At 44.6% G+C, this 18,637-nt stretch overlaps 1 protein-coding gene across 1 annotated transcript in view; it reads left to right on the forward strand.

Annotated features, from left to right (window-relative positions):
* PMEPA1 (prostate transmembrane protein, androgen induced 1) overlaps positions 1-18,637 on the forward strand; it is an 87,359-nt gene that overhangs the window by 56,889 nt on the left and 11,833 nt on the right. Inside the window, exons 2-3 of the mRNA XM_078651962.1 lie at positions 11,572-11,726; positions 15,269-15,322. Coding sequence (XP_078508088.1) covers positions 11,572-11,726; positions 15,269-15,322 — 209 coding nt within the window. The remainder of the gene's footprint in view (positions 1-11,571; positions 11,727-15,268; positions 15,323-18,637) is intronic.

Here is an 18,637-nt window from a genome sequence, read left to right on the forward strand (position 1 = left end):
GCATATGTAGGGGAGGGCGGTGCAGACTGGTGCCCTTGAAATTGGGCTGTGTGCTCATAGGTAGCACGCTGACGAGGAGATACGCTGCGGCCTACGGCCTACAGAAAGCGTTCACTTTGAAGATTTCCTACAGCGATGATCTTGGAGAAGGTTCATGCATAACATTCTATGACCCCGCAGCAGGGTTGAGATCTTTGAGGTCACAATTGGAGTTCAGGGGTTGGTGATCCAGAGATGAGTCTGAGACTGTGCTGGCCAATCCCTTGCTTTCAGTAGCCTCTGGTTCATGTTCATGCATTGGGCCTCAAGGTCTCCTCCAGTAGCGCTAACCTAGCACATCAGTGGACCTCTTCAATTCGAGATTAGCATACAGAATGACACACATTAAGCATTTAAATTCCGGTGACCTTGCTTCTGCCTCTGGAATACTATTGAGCCGGTCTCGTGAAGCCTACAGCATCCATCGTACGTGCCAAGGAAAATGTTACAGCGGCAAATCGAGTGAGAATTTTTTTTATAATTGAAAAGTAGCAATGATTAGCAAGCGTTCGTTGGCAAATGCAACACCTCTTTAGAGGGCATCACAGGAGTGATAAATGACTCTAGTTAATGCTTGTGCCAGAGACTACACATGTACGGATTGCAAGTCTCTCACTGTGTCAAGTCTCCTTCATGGCAAACACTGTACAGCTTACTTTAACACTTCCCTCAAAAGGAATGTGATCAGAAATTGTGCAAGTAATGGAATCACTTGCATGGCGTATGCCCTTCTGGGGCACATCTCGTTTGCCAGAAATTGTGGCTGGGTTTAATCATTCACACAATGTCGATGCTGTCTTTTTTTTATCCTGTAATGTCCCCATTACATCAGAAGTGTGTTTTTATATGAATGGACATCCCTGGAGACTTTCCAAACATGGTCCAACCTGTTAAATTCCTCTATGCTTCCATTAACACAACTGATTGACAGCAGTGACTTTAAGAGTCCAAGGTTTGTGGATGACCGGTAGACCAGGATTGAACTACAGTAGAGTGTCCCAGACTCTTTGGACCTCAACAAACATTCTGTGATCATCAAAGTCAGTGGCAGCAGACTTACTCTCCGCTCGTAACCCTCTCCTTGGTGGAAATATATATCTTGCTGAACTGATGGGGAGAAAAAGTCCAGTTGATTTTTCAGACCGGTTGACCCTGTTGATAATTTCACATAACCAGTGGAATTTCCATGAGTTTTCCCACTGGAAGCCTTCATCTAAAGACCCCTATCGTACATGGAACAGAAACACGTTGTAACTGGTCAACCACGAGTTTTGTGGAACTCACAACTTGAAAGTGATGTCTTTTCGGAGTGATTAAAGTGCTTCTTCGTGTAAACCAAAGCAAATGCAGCCATATTTGTGATATAAATGTGTGCTCACTGCTCAAGGGTTCAGCCACCTGGCCTTTTCCAAACTTTGGAACAAAGCCTAAGGAATTTTGAAAATGCCCCTTCTACGCCCTCAAAGTACCAAAATATTTCTTATCCTGGCTCAAAACTGCTTTCAAGCAAATCTTATAAAAAAGCGTTTCTTAACTTTTTGACTTCTGTTGATACCCACTGAATCATTACAGGAATCCACTGAAGAGTTGTTGTTTTAACTGCAGTGGTACACTATTTTTGAAAACTATGTTTTGCACACGATATTTATGGCACACACTATCTCCACTTCCGATATTCTGAAATGTAACCATACCGAGCAAGCCTGTATGTTGCCTTCGTCACTTCCGGCGTGCAGTGGTGAGCCTGCGTGTGGCCTGGCACCGGCCGCCTATTCAAGCAGGCTCCTCGACCGGTGCCAAGTGGGAGCTGCTGGAGTCCGGGTTATCCTGGCAAGGCAGGGCCGCCGGGGACAGACTGTACTTTCTTAGTTAAGTTACACAGACTGTGCCAAGCGGGTTTAAACAGATAATTGTTAACCATGGCAGGCCCGGCAGGCCTAGCATCTCCTTTCCTGTGAACAAAAGACACCTCGGCGGGTTGAGCGCTGACTGCCAGGAGCGTAGCGAAAGCTACAGAGACTCAAACTAGGGTAGGACCCACCTACCACCCTTAAGTGCGTTTGAAGTAGAAAGCAAGAGTATATGTTATTCCGATTATAGTAACTGGGGTGGTTTTAGCGCCCAGCGACATTAGAGTTAGTAACAAAGCATAGACATAGATAAAGCTGTGTGTGATGCATATAGCCAGTCAGGTAAAGACAAAAATCGTAGCCCTGTTGCGCACATACACAAATGTTAGTGTTTATTGGTGCTTTAATCCTTGTGTTAATGTGGCTAGGCTCAGTGGCGCTTGTGTCTGTTGATCTTAGAGTGATGAAAGGCCGAGTCGACCCTGCCTCTGGGACTTACAAATTGAAAACCGATCCCTACAGCGGGCACTAATCCCTCCGAGTTATGTCCACTGGTTGGCACCTGGAACCTCTCGTGTCAATATTGCTGTTGTGCATAAATGCCACCTCCCAGATGTCAAGGACAAGACCAAGTTGTGAAGTTCAAATCCAGTCGGTCGATGTCCAAGTAGCCCCCTCCCGGGACAATACTTGGGGGCGGAGGGGTGTAGCAGAAATTTGGGCTGGCTACCCTTCCAACCCGCTACTGCCTGTGCCCTACACAGGGGAATGTTTAATCCTTTATGTGCGCATCTCTTTCACCAGAATGCAAATGGCAGCTCTTCCCATACGGATCCCATTGTGGTGGCCCACCGCCCCCAGACAGAGAGTCGTGCTCCGTTATGGCCTCTGTAACCTCATAACCTCTCCGCACCATTTAAGGGAGGGGCCCTGGCCTGTTGCGGTACCCCCACCAAGACCTGGGAATGGCGGCCTGAGTGAGCCCCACCCTCCACACCCCCCACCCGACCAGCTGTCCGCCTGCCAGATTTGGGGGCTGTCTAGGAAACAAGCGCGCCTGCCCCCCGGAGAGAGCGGTTAACTAGAGGACAAGTGGCTTGACTCTCTGCCGGGGCTCCCCTTACCTTTAACCCCTCACGGCTGGGAGGGAACAACGGGCTCAAAAGACCCCCATGCCGTTCCAGCCATGCGGCAGCAATGGTGACAAAGTCACTGAAAGGCACATATTTAAATGAGGCCGAGCGGCAGCTGAGCGCCTCTCTTCTTTTCCTCCTGTCTTCACTGCCATGTTTACGTCGGAGCAGTGATGTGGCTTTTAAAGGGACTTGGCCTGTTCGAGGTGGGCATGCGAATTGAGCAATTCGAGAACTTCTTCCTGGGCCTCTTGAAATTAGGCGGGACTGTGAATATTTTAAGCGCTTTATAGATCACAGTGACTGCCGTACGTGTGATCTTTCAGTGACATTAGCAGATCCTTCGATCGCCACAGCAGCCTGAGCAATCCTACTTTATTTACAGAGTTGGTAGAATGTTACTGATTTTGTTGTGTGAATGGTATATTTCATAGCATCGCATTTATTCACTCTGTTTGTTGCTTCAGATATGGCTTCGAAATGCTACAGTTGGAAATAGGCGGGGTTAGTAATGTAAGGCTTGGTTCCACGCAGACCTGGTGTGATCTTGAGCAGACAGTTCAGTCTGCCTCAACAGAGCGCCTAATGTATGCACCATGAACCAGTCTGTGAGGCATTATACTTTCTCAGGGACATGTAGCTGGCTTGGTTTCAAAGAGATAGGGGAGAGAGTGTGCCATGTAAGGAAGAGTTAACGTTGTTTGGGTGTTTACTGGCAATGTTTTACATTGTTAAGTTATCTTCAATGAATTTCAAGGGGGTTGAGATTGTTGGTCTCCATTAAATTATACAGATCATATTTCTATCTCATGGCTAACATTTCTAGTGTGAGACACTTAATTGCCCTTTCATATGAGAATTCTGCCATTTCTGTCAAAGATTTTCAAAACCAATGACCAAGAATTTTAACACTTGTATCAAAGGCAGGGAAGGAAGCCAGACTCCACCAGCCTTCCAAATGAAACCAGGCCTCAAGTTGAACAATTTCTAAGCTATCAGTTGACAAAACAGAATATATTCCTTATCTCTGCTTAGCCTTGGGGGTGTTGACTGTGGTCCATGTGACAAGTTTAGAGTGATTCGGATTGTAATCAGTGGTGGTTGTTTACATTACCCCATTGGCTTTAATATCCCAATGTGATCATGAGGTGTTCAGGAGTCTTCGGAACCCGCAGCCTCCAGAAGCCTATGATGAATCCCGCTGGAGGTTTGCCGCTGATCGCCTGCTTCCACTCCATATCTATAACTACATGCTGCCATGGATATAGATTGTACAGCTGTGTGTAAACCAAAGGGTGTTTCTGGGCATGTTGGTACAATATAGACCCTGTATCACATAATTGGAAAGCATTGCTGACATCTGCCATTTGTATCTGTTAACTGTCCTACACATAACAAGAATTTTGATTGCACTAGAGCTCAGCCTTGATCTGCAGCCTTATCACAGGAGTGTAGGCCTGATATATCCAGAACTGGGCTCGGTCTACATTGAAGCATTGTTCCAATCCCGTCTGGGTAATAGTGTTCGTCCATCAGTATACCTGTAAATGAACTCATGGCTTTGTACCTCTATATACTGCAATAGTTGCCCATGAATGAGAGGTCTCACCCTCGTAGAGAGAATTTACTATTCAACTTTATCGCACACACCCATCTGTCCATGTGTACCTTGAACTAAATGCCTGCAAGATAACTTACCCGTGTAAAGAGGAATCGACTCCCCATTCATCTTTGGCAATGCCCTGATCACCTTCAATTTAGAAGGTTCCTCAAAACTGCACTGTTCTAAATCCTTTCTCTCTCTCTCTCTGGCCTATTGCAGCTCCTCCATAGCACAGAGTTCCCCTTTTGGGGGTGATTCGAGTGCTTTATAAATAAGTAAATAAATAAATAGTCCTGTACTTGCCCACACAACTGTGTTTGCCATCAATGAGAAAGCTTGCCCTGCAGCATTCTTTCCCTCTTAGTTGACCCACTTTAGTGTCTTTCTGTCCATGTGTATACATCTAAATTGGGCTTTCGTTCGTAGTATCTAGAGGGTACTATTTATATCCACCAACCCACATCAGTCTGTCCATGTATATAGCTAGAATTGAGTCCTCAAAAGAGCATAGCATGGCTTTTACCTGTCCACATTACAGTGTGTGCCATCAGTGCGTGGTCTATTCTATCCATCTTTATCGGTCCACATCATTGTCTTGCTGTCCATGTTTTAGCTATAGTTGAATGTGCACTAAACCCTAGTATTGATCTACACTTCTCCTCAGTGAGATGTCTGCCACCGTATTCACCGATGACTGGCCTCACACTAGCATATTATTCATCTGTAATATATTAATTCACCTGAGCATTAATGTATGTCCATGTTTATACCTATAATTGCTGGCCTACTTGAAGTGAGAATATATCTGTAGCTGTCCATAAACTGATGCTTCTCAGCCTTTCAATGAGCGTCCATATATTAAAGCACACGTATATAATTCATATTATCTGCCTCGGCGTCTGTCCTTATGTGTAATACGGGTCTGCTCGCGTACCCTTGATCGGTGTATGTCCAAATCATAGTGCCTGTCTGCCTATAGATATACAAGCCATTGGACTCGGACTGGGCGGTGTGGACTGGTACTTCGTGTTGTTCGATTTAGTTTGTCTGCCCGCCGTACACATAATGGGCTAGAACAGCACTTAACCACTTTGTATCCTTGCTTACTTCTTACTGAAGCAAAGCAGTGTCTGCCAAGTGCTTCTAGATCGTTAGTAGGAACACTGTTTTGCTATTTCTTTTGTGCGTCTAATATCTGCTGTTTAGCAAAACGCTGTGAAAGGTATCTGGCATGGGGTGCCATCAGGACTTGCTGGTCTCTCATTTTAAATGTTTTCCCTGGCACTTAACAACTGCCAGCTGTCAGGAGAAAGCGCGCCATCAAAAGACAGAGTAAAAATAAAATCCCGGAAGACCAGAGTCAGCAGAAACATTGCTTTAGATCCAGCATCAAAACGAGCATCCTTCCTCCTGCAGCCTTGATTTGCATGTGGATGGGAACATCTGCACTATCAAGTGTCCTAAAACATTTCTGTGCCTAGTTTCCCCTCCATTACTTCTCTGCATTCTTGTTGGTTGAATAATCAGCTTGTTAGAAATTATTCCTCATGGAAACCTCTCTAAAGGAAAGAGAAAAGAAAAAAGTAAGTTGTTGGCCTCAACCTTTGGGTACAGGGCAGTATGTTTCTTGGAAATCAGGACAAGATATGCCGTAGTAAGGAGGACATGAGGTGTTAATGTGCGCTTTGAGTGCAAGTACCATGGAGCAACTATGACAAAAATGCATTTCTACACTTACGGCTGAACAGAAGACCACTAAGCACTATGGGAAACCATAGGCTTCCATATAAGCCTGTTTGGTTGCAGCCGTACCATTTGCTTACATCAGGCAAAGACTGGGTGATTATCCCTGCTTTTTATTAATGGATTACGCACCATAAAACCCAGCAACAGTAGCAATGCAATATTATATTCCTCCACTTTCCCCATGGCACCTATGCCCATGAACTTTTTGCAACTAGTATAATTCTGAGAAGTTTGTGTCATTTCGAAGCCGGCCTGGCCATACCGGGCATCTGGTGTTTCCCTGGGAAACTGGAAGGGCGTGGTGCTACTTTTGTTACCGGCGACAAATTATGTAACAATGTAGCTTTTTCAAAAGCACTGCAGTTTTAAGGCAACAATAAAAGTGCCAAGATAACTCTGGTAATTAACGTACATGCTGGAGAGAGATCGGAGTTTTGTTTAGTTGCAGTTTTGAGTTATCTAAGGTAGCGCAGAGGCTTAATATGCCTGCTGCAAAGAGCGCGTACTACAAAGATCACAAAACAGTATTTTATGCATATAGCTCAAATGGTTACTGCTTTTGTTACAGAGATCCTTTTGTCGCCTTGCAGTTCATAAGTAACAATCGCAATCTAGGTTATAAAGTAAAAAAAAAAAAAATCCCCAGTCTTTCATTATCCTAATTTTGCTAAAAAGGGTTTGTTTGGGTAGAAATACATTCCTATTAGTAAAGTCAACCCTAACCACTGTGCTACGTTCTGAATCCAGAGTTTGTCCTTCCCCAGACCAGCATGGATGACATTTGTAGTCCCTTTGTCTTATGTAACATTTTGTATACAGTGATTTACAGACGTATGAGTCATTGTCTCTGTATGTGATGTAAAATGCTCTGACATTCTACACTGGAATGAGAGGTGCTATAAAACATAAAATACATATGAAAGAGGGCCTATGAAGAGATGAGAGCACTGTTGGAGGGTGATAGTGAGACAATCACCGAAGAGCCCCTATAAAGATTGCTATATTCTGGTGAACTATGAAGTCATCATCTACTATGCTTTAAAAATGAAGACAATCTAATACATAATGAAACATGTATGTAGAATGAGCCTCCTAGAGGAGAGAAAGAGCCCCCGCCCCCCCCAAAAAAAACAACCTTTGTATTGGTCCGGCTCGCTCTCTGCTCTCACTATGCAAGGCATGGGGGCTGGCCTGACCAACTATTCCAGGGATGCTTTAGGTTCCTAATCCAGCCCGGTGTCATCAGTTAGATGGTATAGAACCTGCTGCAAAAAAATTGCGAAGGTGGCAGTATTCACTATAAAAGTGCCTCAAATATCTGGCAGTAACAGAACTCAAATAAATGCACTCCTGTAGTGATGAGGGAGTCGTTATGAACGCATTATTTCCCATTCGTTTGCCATGAAGGTTTCCTCACTTCACTCTGTAAAATGGAGTGGGTGAGTACCACACGGACCTCGACTACACGCGCCCAACAACTAACTCATCACGTTAGACGAATAAGATTTTTTTTTCTCCATCTTCTCGTCGTCTCCTGTCAGGCACGTCGCGCGAAAGCGATGAGCGCATTGTCATCTCAGAGAGCGCGCGCCCGCCCGGAGTCTCGTGGCGGCGCGCGGTACCCGGCTCTCGCCCGCACGCCGGAGGAAGTAGACGTGCTCAGCGTGTCGGAGCCGCAGACGCGCACACTCACGCTGACAGGCGGCCGAGAAACCGCCGCGTAACTGTCTGCGGAGGAAGAGGCGCAGACGCTCACCTGTCTGGCGGGCTGCGGCTGCCTGCCGGGGGAAGAGGCGGTGCGGACCCAGGGGAGGGGGCAGAGGCGACGGGGAAGGAGGAGGAAGGGACCCGTCCCTCTTGCACAATGGCAGGATATTGCCGTCCTCTTTTCATCGGTGGCCAGCGAACACGCCGTGCTCGCACAGCCGGCTTGACACAGACGGGCCCTTGTTTAACTGGCGAAGATCCTCTCCAAACATGACGACGCTTTTATTTCACTTTGGCAAAGTCCACCCTGATCACTCTGAGAATGACAACGATAATAACTCGTTACATAACGCTTTATACTGCACGTCTGCTGCTTCCATGGGTCTGTAAATGAAAGAAAGGTGTTACTACTGTTTACCAGATGTAAATGGTAGTCCATTTACTTGACAATTCCATATAACGCTTTATGCAACACTTTGCCACTTGTACGGTCTGTAAATGAAAGGTGTTACTACTCTTACCAGATGTCATGGTAGTCGGTTTACCAACAGCTACCTATGACGCTTTATACTCAGTGATATTACCAGTGGCGGCTCCTTCGCTAAGGTGGAGAAGTGTCGCCTTGCTTTATGAGCAGTGCAGAGGAAAAATAAAATGATAATAATGAAGCGTTATTATCGTTTTATTTTTCCTTCCTATGTGCGGGGCATGCCAGAGCAGGGGCCAGGGGAGGAGTGATGAACACACAAAGTGCGCACAAATGTTTGACCGGACGTCTTGGGCAGGCCAAACATTCATGCGCACTTTGCATGTTCCCCACCAGGCTGCATTGCACAGCATGGTGGGGAGCATGCACAGGCTCCCTGTCTGAGAGCTGAACCACAGCGCTCAGACCAATTGCAGCACTGCATTGCAGCGTTGTCACTGGTTTAGGGAGCCTGGGTGTTTCCTGCGAGGCGGAGAGGCTGCAGCTGGAACGCAACCGGCAGGTGTGTTTAATTGATTATTTCTTTTTTTTTTTTTCTGGGCCCCCGCCACTTTTCCCTACCTGCCGCCACTGGGTATTACTGTTACAAAATGGAATGGTAGTCCATTTACAGACAACAAAAGACATCTCAGCGGAGATAGCTTAACTCACTTAGCCACCCTCAGTACAGCATACAAGTAATATATCTATTGTTCTGGCTCATATTCCACTCTCTTCCCAACATAGGAATTTTGTTACGGAGCACTAAATGTGCTAGTCATCAGCATGGGAGGGGTTAAAGCTGACTTTTCGTCTCTCATAGCGTGGTCCCAATGTTAACAGATATGGGACTGGAGCAGAAGGATATAAAGTGGTTAGTTCAGCACACAGGGTGGCGAAAATTAAGGGCTGGAACCAAGCGAATACTCTTAGTGCTACATTCGACAATTTAAATTAAAACCATTTCTCCATCACAGACCACAGAGGGATAAATTAACCCCAACTGCGCAGTGCGAGGATGGACTGTTAGAGTGCTAGCCTAAGAAAGTTTCAAACCACTGGCAACCGATGATACTTCAGGTGTTTTTATCGACAATTTCGGGATGAAAAGACTGCGGTCACCCTCCCAGAATTCACTGTAGTGACAAGCGAATTAAATGCTGCGGACTTCCGCACACTGGACAACCTCACCGTCATACTAAACCCCTGTTTTTATGCCTGCATGTTGTTTGTCTGTCTGGGTGCATGCCCTCCAGCAGGCTACCTGCAGTCTACCCCCTGTTTCTGGGGCACTTTATAGTACACCAGGCGCTTCCTGGGAGTTGCTTGTGCTTTTGTCTTTTACATAGCCTGTCAACATGCCCAAGTTGTCCGATAAGACCACCTTGGCTAGCCAAACATCGATAGCATTTGGGCGTTTTTTTCCCCCAACTAGTCTTGCCCTGACTTAATTTATTATAACTATAGAGGACAGTTCTGTTTACCCTGGGTAGAGCAATCGGCCTGTATGTTTGAGGAGTGATCTTCTGGTTGCAGCATTGCTGGCCCATTTGGAAACAAACTGTCATACTTGGAAAGGAGAGATTGTAATTACTTGGGAGAAAAACATTTGTTCTACTTAGACAGGCAAAGGTTTCTGGGACCATAGTATCATGCTTGCACGGGTAAAATGGGGGTGAGAACTGTTTGGAGAGGAGAGATCACTCTCTCAGAAGAAGGGATTGTGTCTTACCTGGGAGTGGATTGTGGGTTTCATGGTTGTACTAATCAGCTGGGGCTCGCATTTGCATTCTCGTTGGAGAATAGGAATTGTACTGGCCCGGGAGCATGCCCTAAATGGATGGAAGTGCTCACATCCTGTTTCTTATTCAGACTTAACCTACATTTAGTATCAATGGAAAAAAACGATCTGGTCAAGGCTTGATGCATGTCGCAGTTTCAGGATACAAAAGGGGGTGCTGATGGACGGAGCATCTGAACCAATCAAACACTCACACCCAGTCAAAAGATCTGGGTTTGATCCATCACCGTTCTTTAGCCCACTCTGCCACCCCAGTTCAGACATGGCTATATGCAAATCAGTCTGACCCTGTGCCTCATGTGAACAGTCCAGCCCGAACTGCCAAGCCATGCCTTCCCTGGACCGGAAACAAGCTTCCGAGGACCGGTTTCTGGCATTCCAGCCGTCTTCAGCCCGGCTTTCTTGAATCCAGTGGCAAAGTGAGCAAGGGACTCACGTCTGAGCATACCCTGCCACACTTATGGCGGCCAAAGCGGTACAAAAGTTTCAGGATAGCCACATGCTGTATATTTATGTACAGTTAATTGAATCTGTATAAATAGTTATTAGTTAGGAAATGTTACATGCATCTGACCTCTTGTCTCCAGGTTGGACACCCATGCACATACTGATCGGTCAAAGAGCATGTTCTGTACCGCTCCCATAGTTTTTCAAAGCAGTCTCATCAGGCGGTGTTTACATTATAGCCTTTAGAATTGACTGTTTCCCCAATCTTCATTCTGGAAGTCCTCAATTTTTTGCATTTTTTTTTATTCTGAGGCTGTTGTGTGGGAGCAACATGTTTTCTCCAAACTGGAATCCGCTCTCTTATGTCCTTTGAAATATCTGACCTCTTGGAGATCGTTCTCGGTCAGTGTCCTACCTTTCCACCCTTCTGGAATCTTTTCCCATTCCTTGTTGACAAATACATGCACAATTACCTTAATGGGGTACCTCGAAGACCAATCTAAATAGGCTTCCATGAGTGATCGCCAGGTGGCTGATACTGATGTGCTTGACCTGTTGCTCCCTCAGTTTTCTTCTGTCAACTACAACCCTCTTAAACAGGAGCACAGAAGGATATGTTGTACATTTGATACTGGTGTATTTCCAGGAAATATTGTTTTGTTTATCCTTCTGACTCTAGTTGAGCACTTAGTTGTTCCTCATTGTGCAAAACATTGTTTTTAAATGTAGTATGTTTCTCGGATTACTTGATGATGTTTTTCTTTTCCTCTGTCTTGCAGCGGAGCTGGAGTTTGTACAGATAATCATTATTGTGGTGGTCATGATGGTGATGGTGGTGGTGATCACGTGTTTGCTGAACCACTACAAGCTCTCCGCACGATCCTTTATCAACAGGCACAGTCAAGGAAGACGGCGAGAAGAGCACCAGTCTTCAGTAAGTACTTCCTGCTGCTTGACTATTCATTGACCGCATCCCACCCCCCTGACCTGATGCGAGATATTCATCTAAGATTGTAAGGAAATTGGACAACCGATGTTGGTATAGCAACCAGATTTGAGAGAGCCATGTTCGGTATGAGTGACATGAATGGAATTCTTTGATCCAGAGTTGTCTTGAGTGCTCAAATTTTGCCTGTAAAATTTTGTTTAGGGTGGGAAGAGGCGAAGTGATCAGTATGGAGGAAGAACATGTTGGAATCTGTGCACAAATGACGATTGTAGTAGTTATTCTCCGGATAATAGAGCACTTATTATTGTACCCTGTGTTATTGGAAATTCCTTATGTTCTAATACAAAAGTTGCGTAACTGGAACTATGCGCCTCAGTCGTGTGTCAGTGCATAACACCTGTATCTCGAATGCTAATTAACAAGCAGGTCTTTAAGAAATTGAGAAACTATTATTTCCTTGGTACATTTTTAGCTGAAGATCACTGTTCCGAACCCCGAAACCGGTCCTAGGATGCTTGTCTCCAGTCAAGGTAGGACCTGGCCTGGCAGTTCAGGCTGGACTGTTCCCATTGGGCACATGGTCAAGACTGATTTGCATATGACTGGGTCCAAACTGGAATGGCATGGTGAGGAAAAAAACGATGGATTTAGGCTCAGATCTCTGTACTGGGGTGAATGTATGACATTGTTCTGCATTCTGTCCATCAATTGTTCTTTTTGCATTTGTACCAGAGCCAACAGTGTGGTTATGTACCATGCATTGTGGTAGTCAGACATCTTTAACATCAGTTTATTGAGATGCCTGAGGATGAGTTTGACCCATGCATGACACATCGTGTGCCAGCCTGTTTCTCGCAGTTGGCTTAGGTTGCTATATTTGTTATTGCATCGAGGTTTCTTTCACCATAAGCATTGGTTAAGTTAGCTCTTTATTAGATGTTTCCAAGTCTACCACAAACAGCCTTCTAATCCAGGAAGTCATAGACTTCAATGGATTGCACTGTATTTGAAATTTTCATTTCCACATTTGAATCCTGGAGGGTATTCTTAAACTTGTTGATGCATGGTGTTTTCCCCTTCAAAGGATGTGAGTCTCCACATCCACTCTCTGTGCCCTCATTAGGACTAGTACACATCTTATTACCTCCAATTTCTTGATTTTACTCTCGGATTAAAAAAAAACCAAAAGAAACACACAAAGCAAATCCGTTGGATGCCACGTCCTACTCAGTTGTTGCCTCCCATATTTCTTTTGTGAAAATGTGGTTTTCTCTGAGGTGGTAGGATTGACTTATGGTTCCCAAAAGTGGAATGACTTAGTAGGCAGTAGGTATCGAGATTCTGGTTGCTCTTGATCAACCCCCAAGGTGAAGCACTCAGCCTGGTCACGAAGAATAGAAAAGAGTGATTGCTGTACTCTAAGTCTGAGGGGAAGAGCTCATCTTGTGCCACGGAACCCGTCCTCTTCAGAACCCTGAGAGAAGGATGGCACCTGAAGCGCAGCGGGGGGAGGGAATACATGAATCTGTACAGCCAGCAGACGATGCACAGATCGTGCCAGACAGCTGGGTTTGTCCCTTCTTCGTAGCTCTTTTGTGGCTGCTTTAGCAGTTGGCGTTCGATTGCAACTGACAGGATCCCAGAAAGAACTTGGGAAACAGACGGCGGAGATCTTGGCTCTCTGCCTGGGCAGAAAGAGCTGCATATTAATATGTTCATTAATGCACCATTATAAATAACTCCAACGCCACACCGGCAATGCAGATGGAGTGCTACAGTGGGTGCATAGTTGAGGGAAACCCTAGCACAAGAGTAGGAAAGTATCCAGGGCAACACGAATCGTGCCCCAGAGAGGAGTTCCTTCTAGGCTAGGTATTGCTTTGCATGACATAGTGACTTGGGCTCAGAGAGTATTGGCTTTGCCCGCGGCCCCATGGTAACTTTGGTAAGAAGCATCTTGCTTTGGTAAGAAGCATCTTGCTTTGGTAAGAAGCATCTCGCTTTGGTAAGAAGCATCTCGAGGTCCATTGCTAGCCCTAGGCCATGTGGTATCTTGGATCATTTTCTGGTCCAGTGACAGTCTGATCAGCATAGTGCCAAAAGCAAGAATCATCTTGGGTCCTTGAAGGCTTCTGCTGCACAGTGCCAAAGGCAAGGAATATCTTCAGGTTCAATGCTGTCCCTAGGCTGTACACTTCCAGAGCCAAGGATCTTCTTCAAGTCTAGTATTTGACTATGATTTTCTAAGCAAAGAATATCTTCTAATGGCTCTACTCTCTCCCTCACTTTGCTGTGGGAATTAGCTTGCCAGTAGGGCAGTGGGCACACCTATGGCAAATGGTGTTCCGTACCTGTGCTTTGCCATGGGTTTGGGTTGGTAGTCCGCATTTGTCTGATGCAGGAGTGATGATATTGTGCTAAAACCTTCCCTGTGCTCTCTGGGATTTAGGCTGAGATGGGACAGTGGGCACCTGCAAAGCTTTAACACCTCTCTGCTGTCCCCACTTTGACATCCGATACAAGATACTGAAGGATAACACGCAGGTGTACAGTTACAGGAATACCCAAGTGCAATCACGCTTGCTCTCCATTCCACAATTGGAATGAGAGTAGGCTTGAGTAGTGCATACGTGTTCCGCCATTAGCTGCCATTCCACTACAGCTAGAAATTAGATCAAGAAATGACCCAGAAACGTATTTCTGTGAGCCAGTTCCTCTTTTAAATGGTCTACCTGGGATTTCAAGTGCACCATGGCAGATTATTAACCTGAACACATCGCGGTGTCTGCTTAGACCTCGAGTCAAGCTCTGATCGCAGTTTTATGCACCCATGCCAATTTGGACGGATCCTGCCTTGATGACCAAGGCCCGGTATGGTAGAGGTGAACTGACCTGTATGAAATTTAGTAGATTTCACCAAGGCTAGCAGAGTTATTACTTATTCTTATGGGGCCCAACTCCACACCAGTGTCCACAAGGCTTCTGCATAAAACCCCACAATGTGTCTCTGATGGCAAAAACTTGAAGTGGGCCTGCTGGGTAGTGGAAGCTTAATGTGGTCCATTTATATATATATTATATACCAGAACTGGAATTGTCTCTTACTGCTGATATAAGAGGTACGTATTGTTGAAATTAATTGTATTCATTACACCGGCCTCGGAATTATGAAAGGCTGTGGTGGTCATGCCTAGGCTGAGTGGATCTTGTCCAGAAATGAAACCAAAGGCTTTCAGTGTCAGCAAAAATCTTTGCAGCAGGTATTCAGATTGCTGAGATGCCTGAAAAGTGTGCAATGTAATATTGCTTATAGAGCAACTGGTGGTTAGATATGAACATGGTGTCCGTGGGGAAGTTTGGATCCAGCCTGTCCCCGTTCCGTGGGCTGCATTAATGTCTGTTACAGTTCGAATGCATTCTGGGAAATTGTCATGTTATGCACATCACTTGTGTTTTTGTTCTTTTGAAGCTTGCATGCAAAGTTATAGACAAGTTGTACTTACAGTGTTCAACCTTTTCCTATTCAGGAAGGAAGTCTGTGGCCTTCAGAAAGCACAGTGTCCGGAAATGGAATAACAGAGGTAGGAAAATGTGTGTGTGTGTGTGTGTGTGTGTGCGTGCCATAGTGCAGCAAAAATTGGCACAAGAAAAATACTTTTTACTGCCTAACAGAATACACACAACGATTGCTGTATGCAGGGAAACATCTCTCCTAATAGTCACAATATTGCTTCAATATGGTTCTACCATACTTCACAAATGTATCCCTTGCATCCTAGTTTTGTTAAAATACCTAAAAGAACACATGAAAAATCATGAAACAATACAGTGGCATGAAATGTATATTGGCAAGTACAGAACAGAATATTCTATTTTTAGCCATTGTTGAAGAATGCTCTCCCTTTCTCAACAATGGGAATAGCACTGCTCATCTACATGTATGCTATATATGTATCTATAATACACGCTTGTGCGCACATGTGGTATGGCGATGATTGTTTTTTAATTTTGTAATGTCACTAACCACGAGCGACAAAACTGTTGAATAGCTTGTCTACTTAACACCCTAGGTTAAGTACTGCAGAATTGCATTGCTACATAGCAGTAATGTATTTCCCCAATATCCCCATTTTCATTTGGGTTTGTTTCTGATCTTCTTTGCATCCTCCCACTTTCAATTTCTCTTGGTGGTTGTTGGGCGCTGTCCTTGTCCCCTTTCTGCGCAGGGCCATCCATTGTCTAAGCTAGCATGGATTCGAAGCGTGTCCGATAAGATTGCACTGTGTCCTTTCCAGTGCATTTTGGGCATGCTTTGACAGATGTTTAAGATGGGTCTCGCCCAGTTAGAACATTTAAAGAGTCATTGAGGAAATGCCAGTCATAGCCTTGTAGTGAATTGGTCCCACATGTGAATTGAGGAGGGTTTTGGAGCTGAACAGGTGATGTGACTGGATTATGAGTGCTTGGTCCCAGGGTCTTTCTGTAGAAGTATGTGATGTCTTTGCCATGAATCCTTGTATGGTTTGATTAAGGTGCTAGTTTGAGACATTGAGTCTATGACCTCTGCCCTGCTGGTAGATGTTTGGTAGCTTCCTTCCTTCTCTGCCTTTGTGGACAGGTCATGGGCGATTGCTTCACTGCAATTGTCCCCATTAGAGTATCCCAATCGCTCTGATGTTGGAAGCATAGAGTGGAAGATATAGCAAAAACATAGGCGTGCCTTGAGTTTATTATGTATGGGGGGGGGGGTTGCACTTCACTCTCAAAATGATAGCCTTTGGGCAGAAATTTACTACATTTACTACATTTCTTGTATTTAATGATAAATCGTAAGTGTTTACACTGAGCTATCCGTATCACACGCTTACTCTCAAATAGTTTCTGAAAATGGGCACAACACATTCGACCTGCCTGTTTGTGATCTCAGTAAAACTCAGCAATTCGGTGCTTGGATTGGCAACCACCACACTGGGTTTCCACGCCTTTTTTAATAGGCGCACAAACTCGCAGAATTACTGAATTAGTGCACTCTTTGGGTGACGTGATCCGGGCCAATGATCGAAAAACCTGGCCTTGATGCTGAAAATACGGGTAAATCAATTCGAAATTGTTTGATGCATGGGGAAAGCAGATTTTGCTCCAGGTGATACAGTGGCAAAGCTTTTGCATAACTGCAAAGATTTGTACATATTGTAATAAGCAGAGTAGAAAAAAACTGATTTTTTTTTCACAGTTTTTGTTACAAATTCCCCACACATTCGAAAAGTGGGAGATGGGGAGTGATGTTGTTGCACGTGTGTGTGGGCCTAAGAGACGGGGAGAAAGGTGGAGAGTGAATGTGGAACACACTAGAAATCTTCAAGGAGAACAAAGCAATGGCATGACCTGTTTTTGAGTGATCGCAGCATGCACTAGCACAATCTAATCACACCTTTGAAGAAAAAGCAAATCTGCTGATTACTGTGTCCTGAAATGCCAGATAAAATAGGAACTTTGGGCAAGATGGACAAGGCACTTTTTCGGTCTCAAATGCTACCATCATGAGTTTATGACCAAAACACTGATTTTTGCAATGTACTAAACCCATTTTAGGAGTCTGTAACTTTTTACTGACTCCTATAATGGGTTTAGCAGTGGACAAGGAATCTCACCTTGGAAGGGGCGTGTTATAGGCAGCGCTTCCAGATAGCAAGTCACCTCTCTATATGTCAGCTATTTGAGACTCGAATAGTGGTTATAAACATGGAACAGGTTGCAAACCCATACGTTTGGGGAGATTTCCCTTTCGCAAAAGGAAGGGGTCCCTTGAGGAATACTTCCTATTTGTAAATGTTAAAGTTTGTTTTGGAGTAAAGAGTTGAACACGGGGCCACTGCAAACTCTCAAATTTAAGGGAAAGAAAGGTTACGTTTTCTTTTCAAACCACAGCCTAGTTTCCTTTAAGGAAAACTAACTGCATTTAAAACTGTTACTTTATTGAAATTGGATCACAGACATCCTATGATGGCATCCAAACATAGTGATTTGCACTATGATCTTCCTCCTTAATATTCATGAGGTGTATTGGATTCCAACCACCCCGATTTGGATATTTAGGAAACAACCTATAAGAACTTAGCTAGTTTGTCAAAAAAATTTAACTGGTCACAGAAAATACCGGTAGAAGTTTGCGGCCAAATATTTATACATATTGCCCTGGTTTTGGAAAATAAACCCAGTAATCATTGGTAAATATCAGGAATCAGTGTTGTGAAATGATGGACTTTCAGTAGCATCACACAAAAGACTACAGAGTGCCGCACATTCATACGCCTATATCGTATAGAATTTTGCTTCAGGATTACAACCCAGGGGTTTACCCATGAACGCATATGATATTGGCATGTGGTGGACTCTTAGATAGCGCATGCTGTGCCTTGGTTCTCAACTAACAAGTTTCTCCTTCAGTATCCTTCTTGTCATTTTAGGTAATCCGCATGTGTATAGCACTCGTTACCTTCTCCACTGCATTGTTTCGTATTGCACCAGTATGTGCTAGACTGGAAAGACGTTAGTCCATTCTAGTGTTGGATTGTGAGAGATTAGTAGGAAATGGTCAATGTTTGGTTTAGAAGGGGTTTGTGTAGATTATTGTGGCAGTAGGTTTAATTTGATCTTTGTAGATCTTGGCAGAGTCTTGGGTATAGGGGTGCGTGAACCAAAGGACTCTACATTAACCACATTAAGCGATCGGTTGTCCATTGCTCGACCAAAGTGGGGTGTCCTCTGTTGGTGTATCACGGCCCATGAAGGTACTTTTGATGCAGTGTTGTCTGCTTGGGGGAGTTCTGTTTTATACTAGTTTTTGTTAGAGTGGTTCAACTGTGTACGTTATTATGGTGCATAAAAGTGCTCTA

Source organism: Lissotriton helveticus, chromosome 7, assembly GCF_964261635.1.
Source record: "Lissotriton helveticus chromosome 7, aLisHel1.1, whole genome shotgun sequence".
Taxonomy (NCBI): domain Eukaryota; kingdom Metazoa; phylum Chordata; class Amphibia; order Caudata; family Salamandridae; genus Lissotriton; species Lissotriton helveticus.